Below are 14,355 nucleotides of genomic sequence, written 5' to 3'. Positions count from 1 at the left end.
AACAAGCCAGGTACAATCCTCCCAAATTTGGGGTGAAAAAGTGCTTCTTGTAGTCCGAAAAATTTGGTACATCAAACTACAAGTTCGTGCTCTGCTTTTCCTGGGCACAGGGTACATGTTTGTTGACAGACTTTTTTAGATAGTGTGGAGCAGGCCAAATGTAACCAGTAAAAACAGGGACCAAGAGTTTATTCTTGTGGTCCGTGAGGGTCCACACTGTGGGACATCCATGTATTTGACACTTTAGGTGTCTGTTCAATGATAAATGTCAGTAGTGGGGAAAGCCTTCATTACATAAATTCTTACAGCAAATATTAGGTAAGATTATGTCTATCAGGTGTTCACACACTGACCAGCTCTTCTGTCCATGCTATGGCGGCTGATGGTGGTGCAGTGACCAGTCCTGTCAATCAGCCGCATCCAACAGATAAGCAACTTTCTGTGGACTAGCCAATTGACCAGGGACCTGAAAATTGATTTGCTCATTTCTAATTGTATTGTATTTATATATGGTATGTGTATAATATATTTATTGTGGTGTCACAAAAATGAGTACACCCCGTCGCGTTTTATATAAACACTTTATTAAATAATTTCATGGGACAACACTAAAGATATTTTGATATAGTTTATTGTACTTTGTGTACAGCAGGGGTCTCAAACGTGGGCCGCATGCGGCCCCTCAGGCTGCTTCGTGCGGCCCCCAGGCCCGTGCCCCTCTTCACTATCGCGGCCGGTGCAGGGGCTGCAGCCACTGTCTGCGCTTTATATTAGATGAATGTTTTGCCAGCGCTGCGGTCTCGCGCCGGCAATATAATCATTTGACATAAATCACTGACTGGGCAAGAAGCAGAGATGAGGCAGCCGAGGGAACGTGGGGCAGGTGAGAAGAATGGTGTGTTTTTTGTTTTTTTTTTATTGTGTGTGTGTGTGTGTGTGTGTGTGTGTATGAAGGACGGCACCCCTTAGCGACCTATGACGTACTGGGTACGTCATGGCTCCCTGGTACTTAAGGACCCATGACGTACCCAGTACATCATGGTGAGATCGCGGTCCCAGAGCCCCGGTGGCAGCGATCGATTTGCAAATACCTTAGACTCGGGGAGGAGGGGACCTCTGCCTTACCTCAGGAGGGGTGGTGTCTCCTCCCCGGACCTATGGAGGCTGTGATTGGCTGAAACATTGAAATCCAGTCATGGTCAGTGCAGCTGTAGCCCTGATCGTTGGCTGAAGCTGGGTGACCTCTGTTTCACCCGCCCCCAGCTCTGATTGGAGAGACCGGTTTTGTGATCGATCTCTCCAATCACTGTGGATCTGGGGCCAGAGACTGCCCCCTCAGCTTCACTACGGCGTCTATGGAGAGCGATCGGTAGGTTATAGCCGCTGCCCCCCCATTACTACAGGATGGGGACAAAGTGCGCACATAAATATGGGATGAGGATAAGGCTGGGGACATTACTATAGGATGGGGACTAGGATAGGCACCGTACTACAGGATAGGGACATTACTACAAGGGGACAAGGATGGGAAACATTACTATAGAATAGGGATAAGGCTGGGGACATTACTATAGCATGGGGACAAGGTTGGCACATTACTATAGGATGGGGACATTGCTACAAGGGGACAAGGATGGGGAACATTACTATAGCATGGGGGACAAGGATGAAAACATTACTATAGATTGGGGACATTACTATATGATGGCGACAAGGATGGGGAACATTACTTTAGGATGGGGACAAGGATGAGCACATTACTGTGGGATGGGGACTAGGATGGGCACAATATTACAAGGGGACAAGGATGGGCACGTTACAACAAGATGGGGAACATCACTAAAAGATGTTGCTCAGAATTTCTATATAGTGCTAATTGTAAGACTATTAGTTACAAGAAAGGAATAAAATCTAAAGAAAAAAAAAATATATATATATTTTTTATATATATATATAGATATATATATATATATATATATATATATATATATATATATATATACACAAGGAATGTGCACATTTGCTATAATAAACAAGTGAAAATGTTCAAAATCAGTGATCCAAAAGTGTGTAAAAAAATATAATATATGGTACCAATAAAAATGTCAGTGTCCTGCAAAGAATGCGGCCCCCCCAAATTATTTTTTTTTCCTCTGTGCGGCCCATACACCCAGCCGAGTTTGAGACCCCTGGTGTACAGTTTGTACGTTAGTGTAAATTTCATGTGCCCTCTAAATAACTGAACACACAGACATTAATGCCAAAACCACTGGCAACAAAAGTGAGATCACCTCTAAGTGAAAATGGTAAAATTATGCCCAAAGTGCCAATATTTTGTGTGGCCATCATTATTTTCAAGCACTGCCTTAACTCTTGGGCGTGGAGTTCATTAGAGCTTCTCAGGAGCCACTTGATCCTCTTCTACTCCATGATAAAACGGAGCTGATGATGTTAGAGACCTTGTGCTCCTCCAACTTCTGTTTTGAGGATGTCCCACAACAGCTGCTCAATAGGGTTTAGGTCTGGAGACATGCTTGGCCAGTCCAGCACCTTTACCCTCAGTTTCTTTAGCAAGGCCGTAGTCCTCTTTGAGGTGTGTTTGGGGACATTATGTTGCAGTATTGCCCTGTGGCAAAGTTTCCGAAGGGAGGGGATAATGCTCTGCTTCAGTATGTCACATTACATGTTGACATTTATGGTTTCCTCAATGAACTATAGCTTCTCACAGCCGTCAGTACTCATGCAGCCCCAAACCATGACACTCCCACCACCATGCTTGACTGTATTAAGACATACTTGTCTTTGTACTCCTCACATGGTTACCGCCACACATTCTTGACACAGTCTGAACCAAATAAGTTTATCTTTGTATCATCAGACCACAGGACATGGTTCCAATAATCCATGACCCTTATCTGCTTGTATTCAGCAAACTTCCGGGCTTTCTTGTGCATCATCTTTTAGAAGAGGCTTCCTTCTGGGACAACATTCATGCAGACCAATTTGTTTCAGTTTGCAGCGTATGCTCTGAGCACTGACAGGCTGACCCCACCCTTTTAACCTCTGCAACCCTGCTGGTAGCATTCATATGTCTATTTTGAAGAGACCACCTCTGGTTATGACGCTGAGCACGAGCACTCAACTTCTTTGGTAGACCATGGTGAGGCCTGTTCTGAGTAGAACCTGTTTTATTAACCTGCTGTATGGTCTTGGCCACCGTACTGCTGCTGAGTGTCAGGATGTTGGTGATCTTCTTATAGCTTAGGCCATCTTTATGTAGAGCAACAATTCTTTTTTCAGATCCTCAGAGAATTCTTTGCCAAGAGGTGCCATGTTGAATGTTCAGTGACCAGCATGAGAGTGTGTGAGTGATAACACCAAATGTAACACACCTGCTCCCCAGTCACACCTCATACCTTGTAACACTAATAGGTCACATAACACTGGGAAGGGAAAATGGCTAATTGGGCACAATTTGTCCATTTTCACATAGGGGTGTATTCACTTTTGTTGTTAGTGGTTTGGACATTAATAGCTGTGTGGAGTTATTTTGGGGCACGCCAAATATAGAATGTTAGGCCTAAGCCACACTGCATGAAAATCAGTGTAAGTGGAGTGCGATTAAAAAATTGCATTCCACTTGGACCAATATTAGCCTGTGTGTCAGCGCACATGAACGATTATTTTCTCAGACATAATCTGACCGTGAAAACAATCGCAGCATGCTGCGATTGTAATGCAAGACGCTTTCTCTCACACCCATTCAAGTGTATGGGGTGAGAAAAACACACCGGTGTACCGCGAGTGCAGTGCGAGAATGGCAATAGCCGGCTACGGAGGAGAGAGGTAGATACAGTCATATGAAAAAGTTTGGGCACCCCTATTAATGTTAACCTTTTTTCTTTATAACAATTTGGGTTTTTGCAACAGCTATTTCAGTTTCATATATCTAATAACTGATGGACTGAGTAATATTTCTGGATAGGTTTATTGTACTAACAGAAAATGTCTAATCCGCATTTAAACAAAATGTGACTGGTGCAAAAGTATGGGCACCCTTATCAATTTCTTGATTTGAACACTCCTAACTACTTTTTACTGACTTACTAAAGCACTAAATTGGTTTTGTAACCTCATTGAGCTTTGAACTTCATAGGCAGGTGTATCCAATCATGAGAAAAGGTATTTAAGGTGGCCACTTGCAAGTTGTTCTCCTATTTGAATCTCCTATGAAGAGTGGCATCATAGGCTCCTCAAAACAACTCTCAAATGATCTGAAAACAAAGATTATTCAACATAGTTGTTCAGGGGAAGGATACAAAAAGTTGTTTAAACTGTCAGTATCCACTGTGAGGAACATAGTAAGGAAATGGAAGAACACAGGTACAGTTCTTGTTAAGCCCAGAAGTGGCAGGCCAAAAAAAATATCAGAAAGGCAGAGAAGAAGAATGGTGAGAACAGTCAAGGACAATCCACAGACCACCTCCAAAGACCTGCAGCATCATCTTGCTGCAGATGGTGTCACTGTGCATCGGTCAACAATACAGCGCACATTGCACAAGGAGAAGCTGTATTTGAGAGTGATGCGAAAGAAGCCGTTTCTGCAAGCATGCCACAAACAAAGTCGCCTGAGGTATGCAAAAGCACATTTGGACTAGCCAGTTACATTTTGGAAGAAGGTCCTGTGGACTGATGAAACAAAGATTGAGTTGTTTGGTCATACAAAAAGAAGTTATGCATGGAGGCAAAAAAACACAGCATTCCAAGAAAAGCACTTGCTACCCACAGTAAAATTTGGTGGAGGTTCCATCATGCTTTGGGGCTGTGCGGCCAATGCCGGCACCGGGAATCTTGTTAAAGTTAAGGGTCGCATGGATTCAACGCAGTATCAGCAGATGCTTGACAATAATGTGCAAGAATCAGTGACGAAGTTGAAGTTACGCAGGGGATGGATATTTTAGCAAGACAATGATCCAAAACACCGCTCCAAATCTACTCAGGCATTCATGCAGAGGAACAATTACAATGTTCTGGAATGGCCATCCCAGTCCCCAGACCTGAATATCATTGAACATCTGTGGGATGATCTGAAGCGTGCTGTCCATGCTCGGCGACTATCAAACTTAACTGAACTGGAATTGTTTTGTAAACAGGAATGGTCAAAAATACCTTCATCCAGGATCCAGGCACTCATTAAAAGCTACAGGAAGCGACTAGAGGCTGTGATTTTTGCAAAAGGAGGATTTACAAAATATTAGTCACTTTTACGTTGAGGTGCCCATACTTTTGCACCGGTCAAATTTTGTTTAAATGCGGATTGCACATTTTCTGTTAGTACAATAAACCTCATTTCAATCCAGAAATATTACTCGGTCCATCAGTTATTAGATATATGAAACTGAAATAGCTGTTGCAAAATCCCAAATTGTTATAAAGAAAAAAGGTTAACATTAATAGGGGCGCCCAAACTTTTTCATATGACCGTAAATCCCTCCCACCCCTCCTCAGTGCCGGCCCGCCCCCCCGCAGCTGAGGTCCGCTCGTACGGTCAGACCTCAGTCGCAGGGACACTCGCATGACACTCGGCTCCGCTGTACTGCCAGCGTGAGCAGAGTGTCATGCTAGGGGATCGCAGTAATCCCCGTGTGGCCCCAGCCTTATACAAACTGTTCACTGGTTATTTTACATTGTATCAAAGTGTCATATCTTCAGTGTTGACCTATGAAAAAACATAATAAAATATTTTTTCTTTAAAATCACTTTTGTGATATATTGTATATGTATACATGTGGCAAAAAAATATACAATTTTTTTTGTGTATATGTCAGTATTTATTTATCTTAACTAATGATACTGCAGCTGAAGACGAAGAAGCTGCCAGTGCTGCTGCTGCCCAGAGCAACGAAAAATGTATCCTGATTTTATATAGAAAATTTTACTATAACTTTATCTCTTACATTGTCATATTACAGGAACTAAAGAATTGTTTCCTAGGGACATTCCCTGGGAGCAGACAGGAGAGACTTGTCTGCTTCCTACTGTTAGATAACCTTCACCTCTAGAATATTGATTGGAATCTGTTTTGTGGCTACAAGACATTCTGTTTCCCACCCAAAGTACATTTGTACAATGAAACATTTTCAGATCAATGTAAATGTGCAGAGTTATTTTACTAATCAAAAAGATCCGTGGAGCCTCTGTTAGGAGTCTCGACACGGAAAAATAGCCAGATATGCCTCCGGGAAGGACCTAGCCGAGGAGTGGCTCTTTTTAGGAGACCACCATATTAAGTGGCCCATTTAGTCAATATCCAACTCTTTTCAAGTTTAAAGATATGCCAAGGGAAATACGAAGGCCAGGTATCCATCCACAGACAGCTGTTTCGAGGTATTGTCCACAAGAGGATTTTCACAAAATGTTTTAGCATTCAACTGGGCATTTCAATTCCTTCAGCTCTGTGGGTATGTACTTTCATCCCTCTATGATGCCTATTGAATTCTTAAAAAGCAGAGTTCATACACAGTGAGGATAATAAAGTATTTTATATACTGCCAATTTTGCATGTTTTCCCCACCTACAAAGAATGGAGAGGTCTGTAAATTTTTATTGTAGGTACACTTCAACTGTGACAGAATGAAAAGTGATCCAGAAAATCACATTGTATGATTTTCAAATAACTAATTTGCATTTTATTGCATGAAATAAGTGTTTGATACAATAGAAATCAGAACTTACTACTATACCTTGGTCTGCAATTACAGAGGTCAGACGTTTCCTGTAGTTCTTCACCAAGTTTGCATACACTGCATCAGGGATATTGGCCCACTCCTCTATACAGATCTTCTCCAGATCTTTCAGGTTTTGGGACGGTCACTGGGCAACATTGAGTTTCAGCTCCCTCCAAAGATTTTCTATTGGATTCAGTTCTGAAGACTGGCTAGGCCATTCTAGAACCTTGAGATGCTTCTTGCAGAGGTTGCCCTGGCGTGTGTTTTAGGTAATTGAAGATGGGTCATGGCTGGGTCTTCCAACATGACAATGCTCTTACTGAGGGAAGGAGGTTGTTGGCCAAAATCTCATGATACATGAAACCATCCACCCTCTCTTCAATACAGTGCAATCATGTTGTCCCTTTTTGCAGAAAAACACCCTCAAAGTATGATGTTTCCACCCCCATGCTAAATGGTTGGGACAGTGTTTTTGTGGTTGGACTAATCCTCCTTTCTCCAAACATGGCGAGTAGTTTATACCAAAAGGTTTTGTAGTTTGGTTTCATCTGACCACATGACCTTCTCCCATGCCTTCTCTGGATCATCCAGATGGTCACTGGCAAACTTCAAACGGGCTTGGACATGTGCTGGAATGAGCAGGAGGACCTCGCATGCCCTGCAGGATTTTAATCCATGATGGCATTGTGTGTTAACAGTAATCTTTGACACTGGGGTTCTAGCTTTCTTCGGGTCATTGACCAGGTTCTTTCCTATTTAGTTCTGGGCTGATTCCTGACCTTTCTCAGAATCATCCTTTTCCGTGGAATTCTTGCATGGAGCCCCAGACCGAGTGACATCTTATGTTTCTTCCATTTTCTAATAACTGTGCTAATATTTGTTGCCTTCTCACAAAGATGCTTGCCTACTGTCTTGTAGCACTTGCCTTGTGCAAGGCTACAATTTTGTCATTGCAGTCCTTTGGTCTTGACCATGGTGGAGAGTTTGGAGTGTGATTGTGTGCGGATAGGTGTTTTTTTTTTTTTTTTAATAACGAGTTCAAACAGGAAAAATTAATACAGGTAATAAGTGCAGAGTGGGAGGACTTCTTAAAGAAAAAAAAAAAAATAACATCTGAGAGCCAGAATTCTTGCTGGTTGTTAGGTGATCAGATACTTATTTCATGAAATAAAATGCAAATTAGTTATTTAAAAATCATACAATGTTATTTTCTAGATTATATTTTTTTCTGTTGGTCACAGTTGAAGTGTACCTACGATAAAAATTACAGCTCTCTCCGTTCTTTGTAGGTAGGAACACTTACAAAATTGGCAGTGTATCAAATACTTATTTTCTCCACTCTAGGTGACAAAAAATAAACGCTCACAGTTCTGACCAAAATGAAACACCCATTGATCACGCTTACAATGCCTTCTTTCCTAGTAATATTTGCCTTGGTCCTCAGGTGCTCCCAAAATGCTTTTTTTCTGCTGTTTGTCTACACTCACGGCATTTTACCAATAGAAAGTGTAGGAGGGAGACGCATAGTAAGGTGAGACAAAATCTCACCCGAGTATGCTGATAGCTCATAAACTTAGAGTCTGTCAGCAGGTTTTTGCTATGTAATCTGAAGACTGCATACTGTAAGGGTTAACACACAGAACTCAACTGAGTCTCTTATCAAGGTCTGTGATTATGTTTACTTGCACACCTGGTGCTAAAACATTGTATCATTGCTGTAACTAGCTGGCTGAGGGCACCTATCCAATGCCACCTCCTGCTGTGATTAGCAGCTGTCTATAGATATTGCACATAAAGAGCCTGGTGTGGGCAGTTTCCAGCTCTGCTGCATTGTTAAAGGGAGCCAATCACCAGGATTTTTGCCTATAACCTAAAGCCAGGCTAATTCTATACATATCTGTAGTGTATCTGTGTGTAGTGTAGTGTATCTAGTGTAGCTAGATGTATAGGTTTTTTAAATCCAAGAAAGTGAAGTTTGTAAAATGAGCAGCTTGTTGAGTGACGGTTGCACTGGAGCAGATCATATATTCATAGTTATCTCCTCCCCCTGTTAGAATTAGCATAAGCATTATACAAATGACTCGCTTTGTTGAGCAGGACCTGTGGTGAAGTCATACCCGTGTGTCCTGGTATCCAGTTTTGGTGGCTGAGGCCCAGCTCCTTCTGGTCACATGGGTATTACCTCACCACAGGTCCTGCTAGTTATGCTAATTCTAACAGAGGGAGGAGATAACTATGAGTATATGATCTGCTCCAGTGCAACTGTCACTCAACAAGCTGCTCATTTTACAAACTTCACTTTCTTGGATTTAAAAAACCTAAACTTCCAAGCTGATCACTACAGGTATGTAGATAAGCAGCCTGATAGCGCCAGTATAGCACTCGCTTTAGGTTATATATGAAAATCCTAGTGATTGGTTCCCTTTAAATCTAAAAACTCTGTCAGAACCGCTGTACCTAGTAAACTAAGTGATACATCATTGGATTTAGGGTCTTTGCCTACATCATGCTGCTCTCAGATGAGGTAGCAAAAACCAGCTAACAGTCAATTGTAAAGGTGGTTCATTTCGTTAAGAACTTCGGCCATATCCTTTTTCCTACTTATGGACTTTTTATGGTTGGACAGTGTCATAGCAGGATGAAATGAAAGAATAACAAGCAGGGATGCTCCATTCTGAAAAGGTTGTGCAAATTTCAAGCACAATACTGCATAGTGCTGGAAGAATGATAGGAATGGCTGCTGCTCTACCTGCTGAACCTGACCACGTCAGGCACAGAAATGATGGACAATGCGGGTTCTGCATGCGAAAGGATGTTGTCAATAAAATTGCCCTATTTCTACCTTGTTTCCTGTGGTCCCGCCAACCTTGCATTTACCTCTTCTTCTTTTTTTTTTCTTTTTCATAGTGGTATGAAAGTATATGTGCACAGAGCTGAAGGAAATTAACTGCCCAATTGAACGACAAAGCAGTTAATGACAGAAATTTTGACTCCCTGCATCTCCAGAGCATGGAGGAAAACCCCCAAAAACGTTTAAGTACAATATTGCTACAATGTGCAAATATAAACCGTTTATAGGGCAAACATTGGTGAAAGGGCTTCTGTACAGGGAATGTCAGCACAATTTTTTGCCATTTAATCTGAGAATAGCATGAGGTAGGGGTTAAAACACATTCAACATGTCAAGCTCCTGTAGTGTTTACTTAAACTGAGTATTTTATCACTAGGACATTATCATTGCTGACTAGCTGGCTCCTGCCATGTCCTACTCTGCCACCTTTTGTGATTATCACCTCACTGTCTATAGACTTTGTACATGCAGAGCCTGCTGTGGGTGGGGGCAGCTTTTTCAGCTCTGCTGCATTGCTAAATTTAAAAATTCAGATTACGAAGTGCAACAGTTCTGACACAATCTAAGTGATACATTGTTGGATTCAGAGTTTCTGCCTACATCATGCTTCTCTCATATCAGGTATATAAAAAAACAAACAGCTGACAGATTCCTTTTAAAGTGGTATTCCCAAAGGGAAGGTATTGCTGTTAGGAGCTGCAATTTTTCTGGAAAATCTGTGGGGGAAAAAAAAGTCTCATCCTGTTTTTTAAATATTTTAATTGTTTAAGATTCTTTAACTACAATTCAGCTCTTTTCAAGAACACCAATCTGGAAGACCTTGTGAATGCCAGGAAACATGAACGCGATGCATTGCGAGATGCATCTCAAAAGAAGAAAGAGCAAGACAAGCAACAACGGGAAAAAGATAAACAAGCCAAGCAGGAGCGGAAAGAAAAGGAGAAGAAGCGCACACAAAAGGGAGAGCGCAAGCGATAATTTGCCTGTTGCAGACTTTTCTATGGGCTGGGTGCATAAACTATATGGATCATCTATAACTCGAGATTCTTCCAATGAACGTATCCAAGATTGCCTTCAAGGTGTTTCTAACTTCGTGAATAACTGGTGAGATGAATAAAGCTGAGTCACATACTGCATAGAAGCCAAGTAACAACAGATCGGTGATATTGTTCTCCTTCCTACTAAGACTGTGGTGTATGAACAATACGGCTTCTGTCTTAGACATGTTTAATGGTGGTGCCGTCTCCTTTGCACTGAAAATATATTTATACATTTGTAAATGATACAATAAATACTGCCCGGACCTTGGTAAAGACATGCCAATCATGTGTTCTTTATGTGCTCACATTGACCATTTCTGCATCTCTTGGCTGTTGATGTAACATCACTGCTGCAGTCATAACACATCCTGAGGTCAGAGACTGCAATAGACTCGGGGGGCGGTGAATACAATCTGTTTTTATAATTTCACGACAGGCAACCTATGAGGTCCACTGTTCTTAAAGTGGAAAGCGCCTTTAATCACTTTGATGTCCAACATGCCCGACGCTTCTCGTTTTTGGTCACCATACACAGGTCAGTCCACCAGTTATACTGAAATTTTTAGATACTGCCTAGGCTAGGGCAATTTGGTGCTGCCATTGTGTGCTGATCGACTATATACAGGTCGATTGACGCTTGTTGACTGGCCTGTTTTACATAGGTTGACGAATACCAATAACAGAATGATCGTTACTACATTATGTGCCTATACAGCATTGTTATCTGCACCACATCACATTACCACAGGGTGATATGCTGCCGATATGATCTTTTCCGGGGGTTAATGGGAAACGGCAGTCTTGCGGTTCGTCTAAATGAACCTCAACAATAATGCAAAGGCAGCTTATATACCTGGTCTGCTTGAAGACCCATCTAAAGTACTGGTTTTGTTATAGCCATTCATGCCTGTATTTCCAAGGGAACATTGATATATTTCCTAGTCGTTGACTTATCAGATCTGTGCCTTATGGCCCATTGCCACTGGCCGATTCCAGGCCAGTAATGACTTGCGATTGACTATATTAAAATCATTCAGCGCCCATTTCTCAGCTTGATTACACATGCCGACAAGTACCATATTTTTTGGACTATAAGACGCACCTGACCATAAGACGCACCCTGGTTTTAGAGGAGGAAAATGGGAAAATAAAATTTTAAGCAAAAAAATGTGGTCATGACACACTTATGGGGCGAGGATCTGCTGCTGACACTTATGGGGTAATGTCCTGCTCATATACTGCCCATCCTGCTCACATACTCCCCATTGCTGCTCAAATACTCCCCATTGCTGCTCACATACTCCCCATTGCTGCTCACATACTCCCCATTGCTGCTCATAACAAACCCCTATCCTGCTCATATACTCCCATCATCCTGGTGTATAGCCGCATCCTGTGGCACATAAAAAAAAAAATAAACGTTCATACTCCCCTTACCTCACCTTACTCCCTGCAGCACCGCTCCTCTTACCGTCTGTCAGAAGTCATCGCTGTGCGCGGCGCTAGTCTCCACGCAAGTCAGCTGACTGGAGGAAACAGGAGGCGATCGCGGTGCTGCATGGGAACGGTGAGTAATGTGTACTGATTCACTGCACCCCGCGCTGATGATGATGCGCGGGGAGCAGTGAATACAGCCACACATGATCACTCCAGGCTGTAGTTGCCAGGGGTGATCATGCGGGCCGGCTGTTCATCCCCCGCCCATCATCCCGCCCACCTGTCAGTGCCTGCTTCAGCGCTGAGGGATGATGGGCCTACATATTAAATGAGCGGGTCCACGTGGTCATGGCAGGCTGCTACAGCCTGCTCGTGCCCCCGATGACCAGCTCCACCGCAGCACCCTCATTCCCCGCAGCCCTGTATTCAGACCATAAGATGCACCCCCCACTTTCCCCCAACATTTGGGGGGGAAAAAGTGCGTCTTATGGTCCGAAAAATACAGTAGTGATGGGCCAGAACATTTTTTTTTTGTCCCCATGTACAGTACTTAGCAGCAGCGCACAGCCTATATACACGGGGCGATGTGCTGTCGGTAATGACTTTATACATACAAATGCGTGTCTGCTGATTAGCGGCTTGTGTAAAAGGGCCTTTAGATGATTTTATTTCAAGCAGTAACCTGTGGATTTCAAGTGACTCCCCTCTTTTTACCATTCTTTAAAAGTAAAAACGACCTGCTACTTTGCCATTAACTATTGCATTTTTATTTCTTTTTAGAAGATTAAACAGACCTTAAGCCATACAAACAATAACCCTTGCTGCACTGGTCTACAACATAACTCGTTTGTGCATTGATCCATCAAACCCAGAGTTTATCTGATGAGTAGAAGAAATTCATTATATCATTTTTATAAAACAATGATCGAATCAAGTTAGAAATACAGGGATTAATTTCTAATCTCCACCGCTACCTGCTAAAGTCTGTGTTCGAAGAACTGATTTTTATCAATGCTGAACCCAGTTCATAAATCAAGATATCAGTTAGGCTACATTTACACATCAGTGTAATGTCAGCATCTGGGAGACACTGATTATTATTTTTTTTTTTTTCTTAGAGTTCATCCTAGTTGCTTTTCTTTTTTTCCACTGAAGACGTGTGGGTGCTTCCTAGCAAATGAATTTTACTTTTTAAAGGTCTTTTTATCACTAAGAACTAGATCTTTGTGACATGGAAGCAAGTTGGATGGCTTCTGATTTGCATCCAGGTCTAGGAAAAACTAATACATGTTTATGTTGCTCTCAGGTCCGTGATTTTAACAAATGTGTGAGTATACCTATTTTACGCTTCGGATCTTACTACTGACCAATTAAAAATAAAAATCTGACAGCACTCGGTGGTATCACACGGACGTGTGAATGTAGCCTTATAGTCCGAACATCTTGTTCACAATAAACATTCAGTGTATGCACAGAAAACAGATCTGTACAACAGTAGAGGGGAGCCCTGCTAACGAAATGTCCTAAAGTCACGACAAGGCTATCAACCATATTACACTGAAAAGAAAATTCATGGAAACTTTCTAAATTCTTAAAGGGAACCTGTCAGGCGCAATATGCACCCAGAACCACGAGCAGTTCTGGGTGCATAGTGATATTCCCTGCCTAGCAGTCACCTGTATACACTAGACTAGACCGTTTCTTTTTCGAAAAGATCTCTTTATATGCTAATGAGGCCAGGGACTAGTCACAAGGGCATGAGTTCCCTTGGCTAGTCAGCACCCTTAGCATGTTAGCACGCCCCTGTGGGTGTACGAACATGCTAAAGAATGTGCAGCGATACCGGACATACCTCAGTCTTGATGGCGGCCGGCGGAGGATGGATGAGCACTATACCTCACTGAAGCCGGGAAGCTTACACCCGGAATCAATTTAGTGTGCATGATTGGAAGTCTCGGGGACTCTGGATCATGCCCAGTGCTAATCCATCCTCCGCTAGCCGCCTTGAAGAGTGAGGTATGTGCGGCGAAGCTGCGCGTTCATTAGCATGGTTAGTACGCCTACAGCGCAGTGCTAACATGCTATGTGGGCCGGCTAGGTAAGGGAACTCATGCCCATGCGACTGGTCGTGGGCCTCATTAGCATATAAGAAACTATCTTTAGAAATACTTTTTCTAAAGATATGTTTATGCTCGTGTATACAGGGACGGTTAGGCAGGGCTTACTAATATGCACCTAGACCTTCCCGTGGTTCTGGGTGCATATTGCACCTGACAGGTTCCCTTTAAATAAAATCTTT

General features: G+C 42.5%; 1 protein-coding gene across 1 annotated transcript in view; it reads left to right on the top strand.

Moving 5' to 3' along the window:
• CCDC43 (coiled-coil domain containing 43) overlaps nucleotides 1–10,894 on the top strand; it is a 34,911-nt gene extending 24,017 nt beyond the window's left edge. Inside the window, exons 4-5 of the mRNA XM_075347719.1 lie at nucleotides 5,855–5,910; nucleotides 10,370–10,894. Of these exons, the coding sequence (XP_075203834.1) occupies nucleotides 5,855–5,910; nucleotides 10,370–10,557 (244 nt within the window). The 3' untranslated portion in view covers nucleotides 10,558–10,894. The remainder of the gene's footprint in view (nucleotides 1–5,854; nucleotides 5,911–10,369) is intronic.
• Nucleotides 10,895–14,355: the final 3,461 nt, after the last annotated feature.

Source organism: Anomaloglossus baeobatrachus, chromosome 5, assembly GCF_048569485.1.
Source record: "Anomaloglossus baeobatrachus isolate aAnoBae1 chromosome 5, aAnoBae1.hap1, whole genome shotgun sequence".
NCBI classification, from domain to species: domain Eukaryota; kingdom Metazoa; phylum Chordata; class Amphibia; order Anura; family Aromobatidae; genus Anomaloglossus; species Anomaloglossus baeobatrachus.
Note: the sequence above shows the minus strand (reverse complement) of the source record. Positions and strands in the feature narration are given on the sequence as shown.